Consider the following 20,478-nt stretch of genomic DNA (forward strand, 5'->3'; position numbering starts at 1 on the left):
TTGTGTCACAGCAGATGCTCTGGTTATGCACGTTCAATAAAATAGGTCAGTAATATATATATATATATATATATATATATACAGTGTGTGTATATATATATATATATATATCGATCTCTCTATATATATATCTATGTCCTCCCACACTCCAAAAACATGCATGGCAGGCAGATTGACCACTCCAAATTGTCCCTAGGTGTGAGTGTGAGAGTGACTGTTGTATGTCTTTGTGTGCCCTGCGATTGGCTGGCAACCAATTCAGGGTGTCCCCCGCCTCGTGCCCGAAGACAGCTGAGATAGGCTCCAGCAACCCCCGCGACCCTAATGTGGAATAAGCGGTACGGAAAATGAGATGAGATGAGATGAGATGAGATCTCTCTCACTATATATATACAGTAAAGTCTCGTTATATCGATATTCAAGGGAGTCCGAAAAAATATCGATATAACCGGGACTATCGATATATCCGGCCCTGTTTGCATGTAATTTTCTCCGTGCGTGCATAGAAATAGTATCGATATAACCGGGACTATCGATATATCCGATATCGATATAACGAGACTTTACTGTATATATCTTTCTCGCTCTCTGTCTCTCTCTCTGTCTCTCTCTCTGTCTCTCTCTCTCTCTCTCTCTCTCTCTCTCTCTCTCTCTCTCTCTCTCTCTCTATATATATATATATATATATATATATATATATATATATATATATATATATATATATATATATATATATATATATATATTATTATTATATATATCGAAGTAATATTACTTGTTATTAACATATTATTACCTATCCCGACTAACAACTTCACAGAGCAACAATGTGTCTCTTACTTGAAGCGAATAATCAGAGCAGTAATCTCAGCAAAACTCACCGCGCTCCTACCAACATTTGGGCTTTATTATAGTGTTTTGGAAGTGGCCGATCTTTGACCAGGGCTCACTTGTGGTGACATTAACATACCCAAATATTACCTCCATGCCTCCCGACTGCGGCAACAACTTCACAGAGCAACAATGTGTCTCTTACTTGAAGCGAATAATCAGAGCAGTAATCTCAGCAAAACTCACCGCGCTCCTACCAACATTTCGGCTTTATTATAGTGTTTTGGAAGTGGCCGATCTTTGACCAGTATAGTAACCAAGCCATTGTCAGGGAATCTTTGCATTTGGTGAAATTCCGAAGACCTCGCCCATCAACAAATTTTGGTACCTGCCAGAGAAGCAAATCTTGACATGGTTGTTTACACTTGATGGGAAAGCACTCTTGAGACGAAACTAATTGTATACCAACAATTAAAAACCTATTGATTCCCTTTTACAACTTTAAGCCGCTGTGAATTCACTATTTTTATGTGTGCTCTTTTAAAGCAGTCAGAAGGAAAGACTTTGCCAACATGACCAGCCTGTTGCATCTGACGCTATCCAGAAACACCATCAGTCAGATACTTCCTTCAGCTTTCAGTGACCTGCGGCGATTAAGAGCGCTACATTTAGACTCAAATAGGTTAACTGTTATAAAGGTAATCTCAATGAATGGTTTCAATAAATCCATTCAAGATCATATTATTTTTGTGATGTTTGACATTCAAAGCTATTGAAAGGTTTTTGTATATATTCTTATCTTTGCTTGATTTAGGATGATCATTTCAATGGCCTCACCAACCTTCGGCATCTAATTTTGGCCAATAACCAGCTCCACTCCATATCTCCCCATGCTTTTGATGACTTCCTCTCCACACTAGAGGATTTGGACCTCAGCTACAATAACCTCGCACAAGTTCCTTGGGACACAATTGGTCGCCTGACAAATGTCAATACCTTAAATATGGATCATAACCTCATTGACAATGTTCCTCAAGGAGTTTTCACCAATCTACATAAACTTGCAAGGTAAACAAAATATATTTCATAAAAAAAACAATCACTGCAAGTAAGTGTAGTCGTAAGTATGATGATTTAAGTTTCTCATCCTCAGCAAATATTGTAGCTGGATTGAAAGAATAAATACATTTGGAACAGTGACGATCTCTTTCCTCTTTTTCTCTGGCCATCAAACCATTTTTACAGACTGGACATGACATCCAACAAACTGAAAAAAATTCCTCCTGACCCTCTGTTCCTGAGAATCCCAGTTTATGCAAAATCGAAAGGCAGCCCCTTGTCATCCTTAGTTTTGAGTTTTGGCGGAAACCCTCTCCATTGCAATTGTGAACTTCTGTGGTTGAGGCGGCTGACCAGAGAGGATGACTTGGAGACGTGCGCTTCGCCACCTGACCTGAGTGCCAAATACTTCTGGACAATATCTGAAGAGGTGAGATTGTAGTCCGTAAATACATTAATGAAATACATAAAAATAAATTGGAGACAATTATTCTTCTATGTTATTTAAATGCAATACTTTCTCCCTCCTTAGGAATTTATTTGTGATCCGCCGGTGCTAACTCGTAAGTCACCTCAGACGGTGACGATGGAAGGTCAGCCAGCCAGTCTCAAATGCAAAGCAAATGGGGATCCAGAACCAGATGTCCACTGGATCAGTCCTGAAGGACGACTCATCTCGAATGGCACAAGGTACTTGCATGAGATTCTGATCTTTCGTCAATGTTATAGACGTCCGCAGTGATTCATATCTTCTTCATTTTAAAAGATTGCGTGCAATGATGTATACCTATTATTCCATACATCCATCGGCCCTGTTTTTCAATCTTGTTCGCGGTTAGGCATGAGTCACCAACTGAAAATGTGGGAAAAAAGTGTATTTTAACAATTTGTATCAGACTTTCTTTAGCCACTTCCCAGATCCCAACATGTCATTTCCAATGGCTTTGAAGGCAGGAAGTATTAATTGCACTGCTACAAGGACTTATTTGATTTAACCACAATTTGGTGCTTTCAGTGTGTTTTTTGTAGATGGAGTTTTAGCATACTTTGGAGAATAGCACTGTTGGAGAGATTTTCAGTACGTACCAAGTGCAATGATATGGTGTCTATTGCTTCTCTGGTAAAAGTAGATTCAAATGAAAGATGTCACAGGGCAATAAGGTAGCTGCTGCTACTACTTACCAATATGGAATAGTATTTCATGATGACTCGGCCAGGCGATAGACTGCACAAGCATACTAATTGGATAATTTTCCACCGCACACCAGAAAAAAATTCACGGCACACCGGTGTGCCGCGCCACAGTGTTTGAAAAACACTTACATTGAGGATGTGCCCTGTGACTACTCAGTATTCAGTATGTCAATGAATGAATACTTTTCACTGAAAGTTAGCTGAGATAGACTGAGGCATAGGCAAATTACAGGTTTACTATGCTTTTAAAAAGTCAGGCTTTGAATAACCGTGAATACAGGCTGTCATGTGTAATGCTCTCTTCTTTTCTTTTTTGAGGGTGTGTAAATGATTGGCTGCTTGCAACAATGAATGCAAGACTAACTTTTTCTTCTTCCTTCTCCGCAAGTGGCTACGTATGGAGGAGGTGGAGGGAAGGAATGCAATGAAAGACACCACAAACTCAATGCAATGTAAAAAAATTAAAGGGGATAAAATTATTGTGTCAAACTTGTTTTGCTCTGACGACAACATGGATAATCCGATTGTCTGTTCTGAATATGATGGGACAATATGATGTACTAAAAAGTATTCAAGATGCCAAGAATATTAGCATTTATTTATTTAAACTGAAAATGACACACTGTTGGTGGCGCGGTGTACAAAGGAGAGGGCACATGACAAAATAACTATTGAATCTCACATATGCGGCAATGACTCTTCAATCCAACACATGTGAGTTTGGCATGTGCGAGGAATCTTGAATATTTAGGGGTAAAAAAAGAAGTGAATATTTCTTCATGATTTCTTTCAGGACATTAGTTTTCCCAAATGGAAGCTTGGAGATCAACGTTACCTCCCTGAAGGATGCCGGGAACTTTACCTGCATTGCCTCTAACGCGGCAGGCGAATCAACAGGAAGAGTGGAACTGTTTGTTACACCAATGCCCCACCTGGCAAACAGCACAAGCCGTAGCAGAGAACCATCAGAGACCAGAGAGCCTGCTCCTTCAGATATTCTAATCTCATCAAAAGTCTTAATGCCGAACAATGAGACCCGAGCAGGAGATCGCAGGGTTTCCTTGGTGGAGCTGACTGGAAACTCTGCCCTCATTAGATGGAGCAATCAAACAACTATGTCAGGCGTCAGGATGTTCCAGGTCCAGTACAACAGCTCAGGGGATGACACACTGGTGTACAGGTTAGTCTGTCTGCATGTCTAAATGTTTTATATTTCGGCTTATGAACGCTGTATGCGGAAAAAAAAGTTGCATATAATTGTCTTCAATAACATTCAGATTGAATTTTTCATTTAAAATCCAATTTACAATTGGATTTCCATATAAGAATTAAAATCAGTGATTATTTGATGAAGTCTGAGAGCATAAATAAATGGGGCCAAAGGAGACCAACCCGCAATTACCCATTACAGTGATTATTTTACAATTACAAGGTAGATTTATCAAATGCTGTTTAGCCAGCTGATGAAGCATACACTGCACTTCCTGTGAGTGCTCTTTTGAAACCAACCCACCTTATTTCTGCATCCCATGAGCCTTTGCGAATCAGGTGCATGACCACTCATATGAACCGAGGCCCGGTATATTCCGTGGACCATTGGTTGGGGACCACTGCATTAGAAGAATGATGATCCATTAGCAGAGTGATGGAAAGATGGCAGGGAACAAAAGTGTAATGGGGTAGAGAAGACATGAAAACATACATATGGTGTTCATAACAGAACCTTTTAGTGAGTCCAGTGTTTTGTTTGTGGATTGAAATAAAGACAGTCAGATTTCATGATACAGTGTATATTATATAATCTCTTCAGTCTCAGAATGTTTGTAAAATCATAAGTGTGTATTTGTGTAATATTGACATCTAAACTATTTTTTAAAAGAGCTGTATTTTGTGGATGGACTTTTATGAACTCTCCTTGCTTAGGATAGAAAAAATCAATTCCTGAGCTGAGTGTGTGTGTGTGTGCGTGCGTGTGTGTGCGTGTGTGTGTGTGTGTGTGTATCATCAATCTAATTTAAACAAGAAATGTTACAAGCCATACTAAAAGGCTTAGTTAGCCATGTTATTCTTAATGCCTCCAGTGACAGCAATACACTGCAATCTAAGATAAAAAATGGAGTTTGAAATGAGGAGGTCATTTTTCAACACGGTCTCGCTCCAGTACTGGTCGGTAAATAACCATATTAGTAAAAATATAGACACATGTTGGGATGTGTAGTCCAGTCACATCACATTTGTGTCATCCAGTAACACTTACCCGTTACGATTCACAATTAATGCAAATGTCAGTCTGAGACTAAACAAAAATTATTGAAGGTTGTTGCCACCATGACCAACAGCTGCTCCCAAATATGTGGAGGCGGTAAAAGAAGTAAAGGAAGGTGAATTGATCAAGGTAAATTAAACCCTGATTACTCCATGGGGACTTATGTTACGATATATTATATACGATGTATGTTAACCAGTTAAAACCCAAGTACCCTGTAGAGATCCTAATAAAGTAGTGTTTGATGGAATGAAATGTTCCACATATATTATATTTTGGAGATTTCTTTGTCACGATGCTAATGCAATGTTTCCTGATTAAATAATGACTGAAGCTTAATGACTCTTAAACTGAACAGGCATGACATAAAATAGGCCAAGGTATATTATTTCATCTGCTTTACAAGCATGTTCAAAACTTATTACCGAGAACACCACAGGGGGCTTTATCCGGACTGCTCACATTACTTCCCGGTGGTAGATTGTGCACATTGCAGGCGCTGCTGAGAGTAGTCTTCCATGAAATCCACCCACATTTCATTGCCCAGAGTTGTGATGTTAATTAAGTGACATCTGTATATGAGTGTGTGTGTGTGTGTGTGTGTGTGTGTGTGCGCGCATGAGTGCTGGTGGATGATAACTTGGTCTCAATGGGGATAACGTTGGAGCTGGTGATAAAGTAGGGTACGCGGGTAGTGGTTTGTGTGAGGGGGGGTGTACAGTAGGGAGTTGCATGTCGTATCCTTGATTTATATTAATTAGCGAGGAAATTAATTACAGCACATTTTCATTCATGTTTAAAGACAATCAGGAAATATTAAGGAATGTTAAAGGGGTAGTCCAACTTTTAACTGCATTTTTATTTTGTAGTTTCATGACGACTACTGACATTCATTCATACATTTTTGCCTAACTTGCCCTGCTTCTTCATCCCTTTTTATTTTATTTTACTTATTTTTGTATGCTTCAACTTCGTCATTGCATGCGGTGTGTGTCTTTGTGCACTCATTGTGTCTTTGACTCCCAGCCTAGAAGACGTTCCTCGCCAAACAGTTTTTCTGCCTCACAGAACTTGTTCTTTCTGTGTGTCCTCCTTTTATTTGGCGGTTGGCTTTCCATACTTTTCAGTCATTTTTCGTGGCTTCTCATCTATTTTGCCTTTCATCTCCCTTGTCCTCCGTTCACATTTCCTGTCTGCTCTTTGAAAATATCTGAACGCATCAGAAAACCAGAATCCCCTTGTTTTGCATCTTGGTTCTGTTTTCATCAATGTCCCAAATCAATGTTTAATTATCCAGTAACATGACCGCCACTATTGTAACCCTTCGGCTTCCTACTCATCTTTCCATTAACTACCCAGCCCCTACCCAGCCTTCAGACCCTCATGGTCGGATTAGAAAATAGTTCAAAAGTATCCGGGCATCGCATTACTGTGCCAAAATGGAGGGAAGGAAAAAAGAGGTGAAGAGTGTGGATAGCGAGAGGACGAAAGGCAAGATGATATATCTTAAAGAGCGTGCAAGGGGAGGAGAAGATGACACATTAATGTGGGTTTTAGGAATTAAAGAGGATTTGCATGGTAAATGAGGATAATAGATGATCTCTCTTAGCACCCACAACTCTCAACAAAACATCAGTATGAGCTCTTTCGTGTATGTTTTTTTTTAAACGAATGACCTTCTGTTGCCAAAGCTCAAGTGAGTGTCTCCCAAGCTATGAATGATTTCGTGATAATTGATCTGTTGAGGATTCGGGGAACTGAAAAAATATGACTGTCTCGGATTCCAATTTTTGATTTAAATATCCTACTTTGCTTGCGTTAATTATTTCACTCATGAGCACAAATCAATCCACATCCTATCATATATATATTGTGCTTTGAGAAAAGGGTTGCATGTCATGGAAAGATGTATTTTTTTCCTGTTGGTATGGATATGAAACTGAACATTGGTTGCACTGCTTCTCTCTGTGTCTCTTTCTATCTTTTTTTAAAAACATTCACTGTCACTCCCCTTGTTTGATCGCTCTATTATTCATGCTCTTGGGCTCCAACTCCATTCTCTGGTTTCTCCTCTGTGTCCTTTATTCCAAGATCCCCTCTAAAAATACATGTGCCAGCCCCTCTACATAATTATATTGTCGTGGTTTTCTTTTAATGTGGTAAGGCATGATTGGTTTTCAATCAGTGGGAGTTTTTACATCGACATTGCATTTTGTTTGTTAAAAGCTTTCACCTTCCCTCTTCCTTAACTCATTCACTGCCAGACGATATGCAAAAATGTGTCCACTCCAGTGCCAGGGTTTTTGTCATTGTCACTCGAATTCCAGGACCCAGAGAATATTGAGTTTTAGGACTAAATAAACATTAAATGCATCATTAGAAACCTTAGACTCTCTTCTTTCATCAGAAAAATAGAGTTACTAACTTCCTAAATTATATGGGTCTGAAGTTATATGAGCGTGAAATGAGGGTGGCTGTCCAAAATGCAGTACACGCATATTGGTTTATATAGCGCTTTAACAACAGCGGAAGATGGAACAAAGCGCAACATGGGAATTCTGCCCCCCTGTGGAAGGGATAAAACATTGTCAGGGCCCATGGTCAGCGCTTTATCAGGACCCAAACAAGAAAACACCCGAACAAATTTGGGAATGGCGCTCTACGTCAGATTTTCAATTCCCAAATAAATTTGTGAATGGCAGTGAATGAGTTAAGTAGCACACATTAATACCCAATGGAAATTTAGACTGTGTCAATCACAGGTCCAGGGTCACCGTCCTGCATGTTTTCTAATTCTCCCTTTAGCAACACATCAAATGATTCAAATGAGCAAATGAGTTTAATGTCAGGCTTCCGCAGAGTTTGCTGATTATCTGGTCATTTGAATCAGGTGTGACACAACAGGGAGACTTGGAAAACATACAGGACAACGGACCTGCAGGACCTGAGTTAGACACGCCTGAAAAAGTATCGTGTTTTCAAATTAATCTGATGCTCATGCATGTCTCTCAAATCAGGAAAATGTGAAGAATCTGTAAATTTGAAATGCACTTCTTAATCTCCCAGTATAAGATCATATTTGCTATTTAAAGGCACTGAATCAGCGAATGTAGTTAACTGTCAGTCACTCTATCTCAGTCACTTAAAAATATGCCAGTGAAATTCCAGGCTGGAGCACTATTGGTAGGAAATTTAAGATTAAACAGCCTCTAATCCTTTCTCATTTTACTGCCGGCCCACACTGGGCCACAAACGAAACCCTGCTTGACCCAGATTAGCCAGACACAAGAAGAATAAAAATGCCTTTTTATTTCTATGTTCAAAGGGTTCAGCAATTAAAGAATATCAAGATTTGAACCAAATTACACCAAACATATCATTTGTAGCATCTGATGATAACAGCTTTGATGCTTTCAATGCCATTTCAAGTAATATACAGCAGCAGAAAACTATTTCACAAAAGGATGTGCTGGATTGAGTTACAGAGCTGTGAATTAGAGATGCATTCCAAGCAGAATTTTAAACAAGCCTGTTTAAACTACTTGACAGTATGAAATGAAGCATGCTTTTCCTGAGCTCTTCTAAACCTGCATTGTCTATCGAAAATCACTTGAAATCAAAGAAATCTTTTGCAGCCTTTACAAGATTTTTAAGCCATGAACAACCCTTGACCTCATTCTCACTCTCTCCCCCTATGGCCCACTTAGATTGATATAAAATTAGGCTTTAATCCAACTTTGAAACGAAATACGTTTCCAAGAGTTTCAGAACGGCTCATTAAAAAAAGGACATCCTCTGCACGCATTTCTGATCTTTTTGTCATTCTAATGTTCTGTATTTCAGTGCACATTTTCTCTTAAAGTCTATTTATATTCTCCCCTATTTTCACGGCTCATTTTCTATCAATACATTCAAACGAACCCATTGTATCTGTTTACACTTGTCAGTCCTAAACCAGCTTTAGGATGTAATATGGAAAGCACTCTCTCTCTCTCTCTCTCTCTCTCTCTCTCTCTCTCTCTCTCTCTCTCTCTCTCTCTCTCTCTCTCTCTCTCTCTCTCTCTCTCTCTCTCTCTCTCTCTCTCTCTCTCTCTCTCTCTCTCTCTCTCTCTCTCTGTCTCTCTCTCTCTCTCTCTCTCTCTCTCACACATGGGCATATCTTTCTCTCTTTGGAACTGGTCAGTACATCCTGTGTTTGATGAGCCATGGACAATTTGCCGATCGATTGCCTCGATAACTGGGACTCAAACTGGCAAATGCTTTCCATAATACATCCTAAAGCTGGTTTAGGACTGACAAGTGTAAACAGATTCAATGGGTTCGTTTGGAGTGGCGTGTTCCTGGGATGTGAATTTTAATCCCCATCAAAAAAGGTTTTCCTATTTGCAAGCAACTCACATTTTTCTGCAGTCTGGTGTTTCAAGGGTGCAGAATGCGAAAGGCGTCTTGCTGTTTTTTTAAAACGGCCAGTGGGAAAATTTACTCACTAAGTTAAGTGGACAAACAGAGGCCACAAACCAACTGAGGTAGAAAAACGGATAGTGCCTTGGTGTTGGTGGCAATTGAGGCAGTGGCTCTGCTGCATCTGTTTTGTGATACTATTATATACTATATGTTTATATATAGTATATGTGTATTGGATGTCCTGGGTGTGGTTTATGCACAGCAATGTGAAATTCAGGTAATCAAGTATCCTAGGTTCACAAGCAAAATATGATAGGGTTCCACTCCAATTCCATTATGACGCTTCAATTTCAATGATGTCACGTCAGAAGTGCAAATATAATGTATCCACTTCTTGCTAGACCTTCAATTCACCTTCCGTGGATTTTCATCACTGGATACCTGGAATTGAACATTGTTGACAACTGTTCTTTCTTGGTATGTGGTTAGATGGGATGACATGCTACTTTGACAACTTAAGGCGAGGAGAAAATTGTCCTGTCTGGCTCGTCCACAGTGTAATCTGTTTATAAGTGTCAGGTATACTGGACTTGATGCCTAGAATGTGCAGATACCTTTTCGGAGGGGCTTACATTTAGAAGTGGCACAATAAGGAAAGGTGAAAACACCTGAGTTTAAAAAAGCATAACGGTAAAACGCAATACACTCTGTACTTTGTAAAGGATGAAATGATTTGCTTGTTGCTAACTTATTTAGAAACACAAGGAAAAGAACGCCCGGTATGGCATGGGGGAGATAAACAAATTGGGCCCAAAGTATAGAACAGTACGCTCATTCGTGGCCACAGCAGACTAATTTGCAGCCACAGACTAGCTGTGCTTCCAAATTGGTCTGTTTGTTAAGTAAATCTGTCATGTGTGCGTGTTGGTAGTAAACCCAAGAGAACCAGGGAGTACTGAACAAAATGTATTGAAAGAAAAAAAAACATTCCAGGGCGAACTCAAATATACAAACAAAACACTGAAAAAACTCCCAAAAAAGGAAAGGGACAAACAAACAAAAACCCTTGAGAATAAAACAAAGCAACGTAACAGCAAAAACGGTCCGACAAAGACTGACAGAAGCCAGACAACAGAATACAAGCAAACTGATGAGACAACAAGGAAAAGCAGGACAAGTCACCGCGGGTTAATGGAACTGATTGCATAACACAAGGGACACGAGTGACAAGAACAGGCGGAAACAAAACCTAAAGAAGAAGAAAAAAACAGACACACAAGGATACAAAACCAAACACAATACAAACAAAAACCAAGACAGCACCCCCTCTTCCTGCCAGGTGCAGATCCCAGACATCTTAAAGTCCATCAGTCCACCAGTGGTGGCCGCAGGAAACACAAATAAAAAAATCAAAATAATAAATAAACACCTGGATAAAAGCACTGTAATGAATACAAAAATATTAGCGCACACACTCACCAAGTCAATCAACTTTATTGAGTCCTTAACTCATTTATTGCCATTCCCGAATGTATTTGGGAATTAAGAAGTGTGACATAGAGCATCATTCCTGAATTTGTTGTCTTGTTTCGGTTTTGTTTATTCTTGTCGGGGTGGGTGGCGATAGAGCACTGGTCAGACCTCTGGCAATGTTTTTTTCGTACCACGAGGACGCAGCATTTGCCTTTTGTCCATGTTAGCGCTTTTGTTACAGCTTCAGCTGTTCTTAAACCGCTATATAAACTTATATGTAGGTAATGTATTGTATTTTGTACAACCACCCCATTTCAAGCTCAGATAACTCCAGACCCATATAATTTAGGAATGAACTGTTTTTTCTGATGAAAGAAAATAGTCAAAGGTTTCTCACGCTGAATGGAATGGTTATGTAGTCCTAAAACTCAATATTCTGTGGGTTCTGCAATTTGAGGGAAAATGACAAAAACCCTGGCACTAGAGTGGACACATTTTTGCACATCATATGGCAGTGAATGAATAAGTTAGTTTTTTTTTGCCTTTTACTTTCTGAGATGGCCCAAATTCCATTACAATATGGTTGAAAGGCCACCGAGAGGCTTTTACTCACGTACACACATATATTCTGAGCATTAACTACACATAGGTGGATGCTTCGACACCCATTGCACCATCTCTCATCAACCCTGATGGTTGATCAGGGTTTAATACTTGCCTGGTTTTATGATTGCACTTTGTTTGAATAAAAACTGAATTTGCATCTCTGACTATTGGGAGGGTTCATGTGGCATGCGATATGTTGTGTGCAAGCTGTGCAGCGTTGCATTGTTTATATATGCAAAATTGATTTCAAATATTGACAGATGGATTACGTCATTATTGAGAGATTTGCTAAAGCCAACATGAGTCTAGAATATTGTGAATTCATTTTTTTTGTATTTTAAAAAACCTTAGGTGCCCCAAATTCACATTGAAATCCTGAAAAAAATTACTTCATACAATTGTTTGATTTCTGTAATGTTTCCGTTCATACATTCATAACTTCTCTTTGCCAGTCTGCAAGATAAGTAGAGTTTAATGCCACAAGACACAGACAGTGTGTCACGGAATGCAAGGTGGTTATGGCGGTTGTGGATCCCAAAAAAAGCAGGCAGGAGGGAGCAGCAGGTTGTGTTTGACAAATTGTATTAAAATAAAGTCAGCAGGAACAGAATCTAAAACATCAAAATCATCTGAACAGAAAAATACAAAGTATCAAAGAAAACCGAGAGTTAAAATCTGCCAAGATGAAACAAACCTGACAGGGTGCAGCAAACACACACTACAATGACCCGACACCGAATGGTCGTGCCGGGAGTCCTTTTAACTGCCACTGATGAAGACGACCAGCACCTGTGCAACTGAGGGCGGGGCCAACAGCACTACCCGTTGGTCGCCAACCAGAACATGACAGTCTGCCACTGATCGGAATGACCAACACCTGTGCAGGTGCAGGCGGGGCCGACAGCAGCACCCGTTGGTCGCCAACCTGATCGTGGCACAGTGACTGAGATACAATCAGATGTTTGTTCTCCTTTCTGTAGATGCAGAATTAATACTCACCTCTTCCGTAATGCTTTGAGAACATTTTTGTGTCTTTTACCCAGGCTTACTTTTGTTCATTTAGATAAATTAATGTATTAAATACAATTTATTATTTTTATGATGATGATGATTATTATTAATTGACAAACAGAATAGTTGACACCAAATAATGCATTTTATTGTCGATCGGTCAGATGTATGCTAACGGAAATTGCTGCACAAAACACATTGGAGCAGATTGCAACCGACACAACAAATATGCCACTGTTCTGAGACCTTTTATTGCATCCCCAAATTGTGACTATTTTAGCTGATCGGGCCTTTTCACAATTCATATAGGAGGTGTTGACACCTCCTATATGAATTGCGAAATCTCTGATACAATACCGATACGGCAGCCGAGAGTACTGTCTGATACAGATATCCATCTGATAAGATCTCAGTAGGGACGATAAAACTGCTTGCATAGGATTGCTAATATGGGATATTTTTTCTGTAGACCAATCATTTCATTTTGGCAAGGTATCGGAATGATATCCGATCTTCAAGTCCTATTCATTTGTTACAGCTGTAGATTGCACAGGGGACTCTGCTTTGATTTGACCAGAAAGGCACACGAATGAATGTTCCCACTATATAGTTGTATTAAAAAAACAGAATACATCTACAAAACAGAACACACCTACAATACACTGTCTGTAAGAAAAGAATCTGTTTAAAATTAGAGTGTTCCCACTGCAGAGTTTGAGCTATTCACTAAAAACATATTACAAACCATTTTTGCAGTGCAGTGACATTAATCCCACTAATTTGGTTCACTGGTGAAGTATAAATAGTGCACATGCAGTATACAAGATATGTATTCCTCCAATGTTTTTTTTAAATGAAATGTGGGTTTGGAAGAAAATATTCTGATGACAAATTGTGTCCCTTCAAGAAGCTGGGTAGTCATGTGTACACTATGTGTGAGCGAAAAGCCAGGAGCAACTCAAAACATCCATTGTCCATTGTTGTTACGCCAGGTGATTGAACACCATTGTTAGACATCGCATAATCCATGTCATTGTTTTTGGTTGGGTTGGCTTCGGTAATGACATCTTAATTCCAAGAATGAGACAAAGGTTAGACTCAGAGCGTAGTGATTTGATTTGAGTAATCCGTGCCACTGTCAGTTAAAATCTGGAATCACACACATGCACACAAACACACACGCATGCACACACACACACACACACACACACACACACACACACACACACACACACACACACACACACACACACACACACACACACACACACACACACACATACACACGCCTTCTTGGTTTAGATGTTTAATGTTCTTAAAAGCACTGTGCCTATGGGGAAAACTGTCACTTTAATTTAATGCCATTTTCACCATTATCCCAATCCGCTAATTGATTCTGTCAGATTGTTCTGCTTGACAGAGACTGACATTTTCCCCTGTATGGTTATGTCTGCCACAATGTGTGTATGCGTGTGTGTCCGCGCTCCCTGGCCATTACATATTTGGAGCCATGTAAAACCTCTGTGAGACCATTGGCAGCTCAAATAAACTGAAAAAAAAACAATATTAATTCCCTTTATAGCAGGTTTTAACCTTCGCCTCTTTTAAGTAATGAATCATTCAGTATTTTTTTCTGCTGCTGGATGTTGTAGTGTTCGTGTGTGAGTGTGTGTGCGTGTGCGTATGTGTGTGTGTAAATCTTTGCCAATCTTGAAGCATTTATCATGGAAATTATACTTCTCGCGCGAACCAAAACAAATCGACAACATCCCTGGAAGCACCACCTTAGCAGTGACAAATTCATTGTTAATGTCTTGGCACATTGTCAACATTTAAAGCTAACTGGGCAGAGTTTGCAGGGAACAGATGTGCATTTTCACATCCACTTGAACAAGAGCTGCAGCACTCCAAGATTCTTATCCTGGGATTATTTTTCGACCTTGTGATAAATGCATGTCCGTATCTTAATAAGATGTGTATGCTTAACCTCCTGCCTGCTGTTTAAAGTGGGGCAGCTTCAAACAGCAGGCATGAAGCTCATGTAGCAGGAAAGAAGGTTGAAACGAATGTAATGTCACATAGAAGCAAAGTGGGGGAATGTTTTTATTTGTGTCTTGTTTTTTTTTTTTTTTTGCATTAAATAGGCACTCAGAAATTAGAGCACATTGGGGAATGACTATTGCAGCTGTGACACGTGTTGCAACTTGAAAGGGTTTGGATGAGTCAATGGCTGTTTTTTCCTGCACTAATGGTTGGTTAATTTTGGTCCGGAAAAAAATATTTAACAAAGTATAAGCTTTCCAACTCACTAAATGGGCTGCAAGTTTGTATCAGGAATCAATGCAAATTTCAGGAAGGCAGAGACTGACTTTTGGGAAACCTAACAACCTCTATGACACATCTTCAATAAAATATACAATTGTTCCAAAAATATACTTTTTTTTGCCTCGATCAATTGTTGTGGTGGTGTCTATTAATGCACTTCTAACAGCTCCGACATCATTTATATTTTATCACGCATCAACTGCTGATGTATTGTTTTCACTCCACTTGAGACACTCCGAGCAATCGAGGCTTTCTTTTCAAACCATAAGAGAGTGACAGTACGCACACACACACGCACACACACACACACACACACACACACACACACACACACACACACACACACACACACACACACACACACACACACACACACACACACACACACACACACACACACACACACACACACACACACACACCTAAATGGTATTTTATCATCCCGCACAATCTTAGAAATGTTTTCCTTGCCTCCTCGTGTCAGCTCATTTTAAATGTTTAGCATGGTTGGGTTGTTGAATTTTGTATGCCATCATGAAAAAAAATCATCAAATATGAAAAATACTGTAGTTATAAAATGGTGTGTTCTCTTTAAAAGTACATCGAAGAAATGGAAGCTAAATGGTTGTGGCTGGCATTTTTCACATGACCTGAAAAATGACTGAGAGTTCTGTGAGTGAAAGAAAACAATAGATCACAGTTTTATTTTTTAATTTTTCAACTCCCGTCAGAAGATAAATATTAGTCAGACTGCTCAGCAACCTCTCAGCCACGTGCAGATTACGCTGCATGTCCGGCCGTGCCCCCCTCTTTGTGATTGTGGGTGTCGCATCTGTTCGCCTATTTCTCTGTAGTCGAATTGGCCAACTGTTCATTTGTCCTCCGACAGTCAGTCACTCTAACCCCCTTCAACCTCCCAATTCTCATGCATCACACTCTTGCTCTCGCCACATGATAGTGCACACGCATAACCTACCTCAGACCTAACTAATCTCACAATAATCTCTGACCAGATTATCTGTTCCTGTTTGCCTGGGGAAGGAAGGAATGGAAGGGAAAACTGAGGGAGACAGAAGAGAGCAATTCAAATCCTGGCCGTTATTTATTTCCCCACAGACAAACTTTATGACAGTGAAAGGGGGTGGGGCATTGATGAAGCCTGGTAGGAATGCCCTGCAGCAAGCAAACTCTTGGTCGCAGACATCTAAAGAGGAAAAATTGAGATCTGTACAGAAAATACCAGTGGTGGGCCTTCAAGGCCTTCTCTGGTGAATAAATGGAAATCATCAAGGTTGGACAGCTCTGAAGCTAGCAAAAATAGCAAATAATATTGCACATTCATGAGGTTATCATGAATCCACACGTTCATAATAAAACTTTGAACAGTTTAATCACAGTATTTCTTAAATTTCCTTAAGTTATTTCCTGGTCGTGTAGTAAATAACACCACAGTCACAGTTATGGATTGATTCAGACGTAGCACTACTAAAGGCCTAGGAGTGACACGCATGGCCCGCCACTGGAAAATAGTGGAATCTGCCAAGCCAAACACGGCGTTGGTTTTGGGGTGTTCTAAAAAATGCAGAATTTGAGAGAATGTGAATTCCTCCCGACACCAACGGCATATACGTATACTCACCATTAATCCATACATTCATTTAATGAACATCTTCATCCTCACACGGGTTGTGGCCACAAGGGAGCCTATTCCAACTGTAGGTGTCTGTACTCGGGACACACCCTTGGCAAGCGTGTTTTTCTTTCACAAAGGGGGCTGACTGAGCCACAAGGATAAGGCATCATAAATCCTGTATCGCTCTTATTATTTGACCGGATTACTTATACATCCATCTGCGAGTGTTAAACGTTAAACCTTGTTGTTGAAGACGTTATTAACATTCAGGATGAGTGCTGACTTGATCTCATCCCGACAATCATTTGTCCTCACCCTGAGTGAAAGTATGAGTCATGCATTTCTAAATCATAAGCCATGAGGCTATATATTTTTTCTTGATTCCTGATAGCCAAACAAAATATATACATTTTCTCCCCATGATGATACGTGAAAGATTTTGGACATTTCATAATTTGAAATTTGATATTTCCATCTCCATTACCTCTTGCCACCAATGCAATATGAAATCTCCTTTTATTGCAGCCGTCTCCATTCCCTGCAGTCCGCCTTTATGCGGTCATGTCATTTTTGACCACTGTCTAACACAGAGGGATGTTAATTCCCTGCTCCAGAAAGAACACATGCAGCCATTCCCCTTCCTCATTATAGGATTTTCATTAAAATCTACTCTTACCTCTTGAATTTATTATTAAATTGTTGCAAATGATACTGACATTCTTCAAATAAGAACTGTATTTCAATATCTACATGTTTTGATTCATGAAGTGGCAAGTTGTCAAAGCACTCTTTAATTTGAAGCAGTGAAAGTCTTTGAACTGTCATATGAGCATTACCTTCAAACAAAAGCTACTGTTCACACAATTCTCAATATTGGAATGAAAAAGAAAGGATCAGACAACTAAACCAATAATAATGCATCGTCAAAATGAGAAAGTTTTTTTAAAGACTTGATTTGTGGGGGAAAAAAGATGACATTTACCACAGGTTTGTGTTTGATGCCAGCCATTTCCATGCCAGCATGGAGCATGATGCATTTATTTTATTTTATTTTATTTTATTTATTTATTTTATTTTATTTTATTTTATTGTTCATTATTTATTCATTTGGGGTTGTCTGAATTTTGAGCATGTACTTTTTTTGTTTTTTTTTCATAAATTTTATTTTGTTGAATCATTATCACAACGCCGCGGTGTGTTCATCTTTTTCAACAATGGTCTGTCGAAGTGGATTTCAAAAGTTGATAGAAATGGACGATGCAGAAGTCATGATACTTTTTTTGTTTTGTTATAAATAATTGTAAAATAAATATTTTTACTTAATCACTGCCATTCCCAAATTTATTTGGGAATTGAAAATATGACGTGGAGCGACATTTTGTTCAAGTTTTTTTTTTCTTGCTGGGACTGCCGATAAAGCGCTGGTCAGCCAATGTTTTTTTTCCCTTACACAAGGGCATTGGCTTTTTTTCCATGTTACCGCTTTGTTCCCGCTACAGCTGTTGTTCGAGCACTATATAAACCCATATGTATGTATTTTGGACAGCCGCCCGCATTTCAAGCTCATATAACTCAAGACCCATAAAATTTAGGAAGTAACTCTTTTTTTCTGATAAAAGAAGAGAGTCTAATGTTTCTTACGCTGCATTTAATGTTTATGTAGTCATAAAACTCAATATTTTGTGCGTCCTGGAATTTGAGTGACAATGACAAAAATCCTGGGCCTGGAGTGGACACATCTTTGCACATGTCGGGCAGTGAATGAGGTAAGTAATGACGGATATTTCAACCACCTGTGTGTGATCCTACTTATCCTACTTTTTGGGCAGAGGAGTAGATTTTTGTTCGGTGACAAAGATGTTCAATAAATAACAAGGCATCTCAGCATATCTATCAAAGAAGAAAACCAGAGCATAATGTGTGTGTTTTTCCCAGTGGGGTAAGAAATGTTTGTCTGATTTATTTATTAACTTCATATAAAAATCATCATTGTACAATTCATGGCAATAAAGTATGTGGCACTTCATTCACTTGTCAGTTTGTGCTTTCACTTTGTTTCTATTTGTAGCATGTTTCCCCTGCAGCCTTTATTTAGTTTTTTTTGTTTGTCATTTTGTATGTCTGAGTGTTTTTGGTTTTGCATCATTCCCGTGGACGTAGAAATTTGCCATACGCAGTGCATTTGCCTCTGTCAGCCAAATACTGTCCAAACACGTCAAGTTTATCTACCCATCAGTTAGTACCTTGACTGGGCTCCACCGCTTGAAACATTAGACTCCATTACGCGTCTCCCACAATTGTGTGAGGAGTCAAGTTATAATTTCATGTTGTCATACTGTCACCTATGTTCAAATTGAATATGATTCTCAAGTCTTTTTGGCAGATGAGGGTTGAGATCCAAATGGAATGCTTTGCGTGTCATTTGTATACAGTACCCTCAATTACCAAGAGTGTTGTTTTGCTCGCTCAGCCCTAAATAACTTCAAAAATGTCCCTCCTTAGTTTCTAAGTGCTGAGACTTCCTCCTCCAGGGCTTTGGATTGAGCCCAAAAAGAAGGGGGACATTTTCCAATTTCAAGATGACGACACTGAATTATTAATTACAAGATTCATGTTTTCCGAATTAAAGCTAGGATCTCTGTGGATACTGACCTGACAATGGTCATGCTATATTTGTTATAATTTTTTATAATAATGTTCTCCCCGGACCCGCGTGGGTTTTCTCCGCGTCCTCCGGTTTCCTCCCACACTCCAAAAACATGCATGGCAGTCAGATTGACCACTCCAAATTGTCCCTGGGTGTGAGTGTGACAGTGACTGTTGTATGTCTTTGTGTGCCCTGCGATTGGCTGGCAACCAATTCAGGGTGTCCCCCGCCTCGTGCCCGAAGACAGCTGAGATAGGCTCCAGCAACCTCCGCGACCCTAATGAGGAATAAGCGGGACGGATAATGAGATGAGACTTTATTCCTGTTGCTGACATCAGTTTTTTTTAGATTTATTTATTTTTTCTCAAAGGGCGCCATGTATGGAGCTGAATGCACAAACTTTGTCTGCTACAATGACTTTGCTATCACACCTTTACCCTTCACTGTCCTGGCCTGCTTGCGCTTGATGAATAATTGGCACATTAATATTTTAAAAACAGCCAGAGTGCATTAACATAAATATTCACTTGACGTTCTTTTTTATATCAACAGTCACAACCCGGGGCTCTGAATGTGGCAGCATGAAATTTAGTGTGTGTGTGTGTGTGTGTGTGTGTGTGTCTGTGTGTGTGTGTGTGTGTGTGTGTGTGTGTGTGTGTGTGTGTCTGTGTGTGTGTGTGTGTGTGTGTGTGTGCGTGTGTGTGCGCGTGTGTGTGTGTGTGTGTGTGTGTGTGTGTGTGTGTGTGTGTGTGTGTGTGTGTGTGTGTGCGCGCGCGTGTGCGTGCCATCATTTTGAGTGCCCTACAGCTGATTGATGGACAATACTTACTTAGAATGCTTCTTCCCATCAAGCAACGTAACTGAATGCAGATAGCCTGAAAAGGTCAATCTCGTGGACAGACATAGCTGGCAATCTGCATTAACGTGCTGTGCGAAGGGAAATGTCAGTCACGCTCTCCACTGGAAAATGTGCACATAGGATTTGGCCTTGTGATACTGCATTGAAAACGAGGATGCCTCACAAACCTG

The 20,478-nt window shown here is 39.7% G+C and overlaps 1 protein-coding gene across 4 annotated transcripts in view; it reads left to right on the forward strand.

Moving 5' to 3' along the window:
• LOC148888261 (leucine-rich repeat and fibronectin type III domain-containing protein 1-like protein) overlaps positions 1 to 20,478 on the forward strand; it is a 100,019-nt gene that overhangs the window by 57,389 nt on the left and 22,152 nt on the right. For 3 of the 4 annotated variants that reach the window (XM_089013880.1, XM_089013879.1, XM_089013882.1), the window contains 5 exons: positions 1,378 to 1,529; positions 1,646 to 1,899; positions 2,077 to 2,320; positions 2,423 to 2,580; positions 3,878 to 4,264. In XM_089013880.1, coding sequence (XP_088870006.1) covers positions 1,378 to 1,529; positions 1,646 to 1,899; positions 2,077 to 2,320; positions 2,423 to 2,580; positions 3,878 to 4,264 — 1,195 coding nt within the window. The remainder of the gene's footprint in view (positions 1 to 1,377; positions 1,530 to 1,645; positions 1,900 to 2,076; positions 2,321 to 2,422; positions 2,581 to 3,877; positions 4,265 to 20,478) is intronic. The other variant, XM_089013883.1, reaches the window with a different exon arrangement.

Source organism: Hippocampus bargibanti, linkage group LG14 (assembly GCF_051943395.1).
Source record: "Hippocampus bargibanti isolate YZ-2025 linkage group LG14, ASM5194339v1, whole genome shotgun sequence".
NCBI classification, from domain to species: Eukaryota; Metazoa; Chordata; class Actinopteri; order Syngnathiformes; family Syngnathidae; genus Hippocampus; species Hippocampus bargibanti.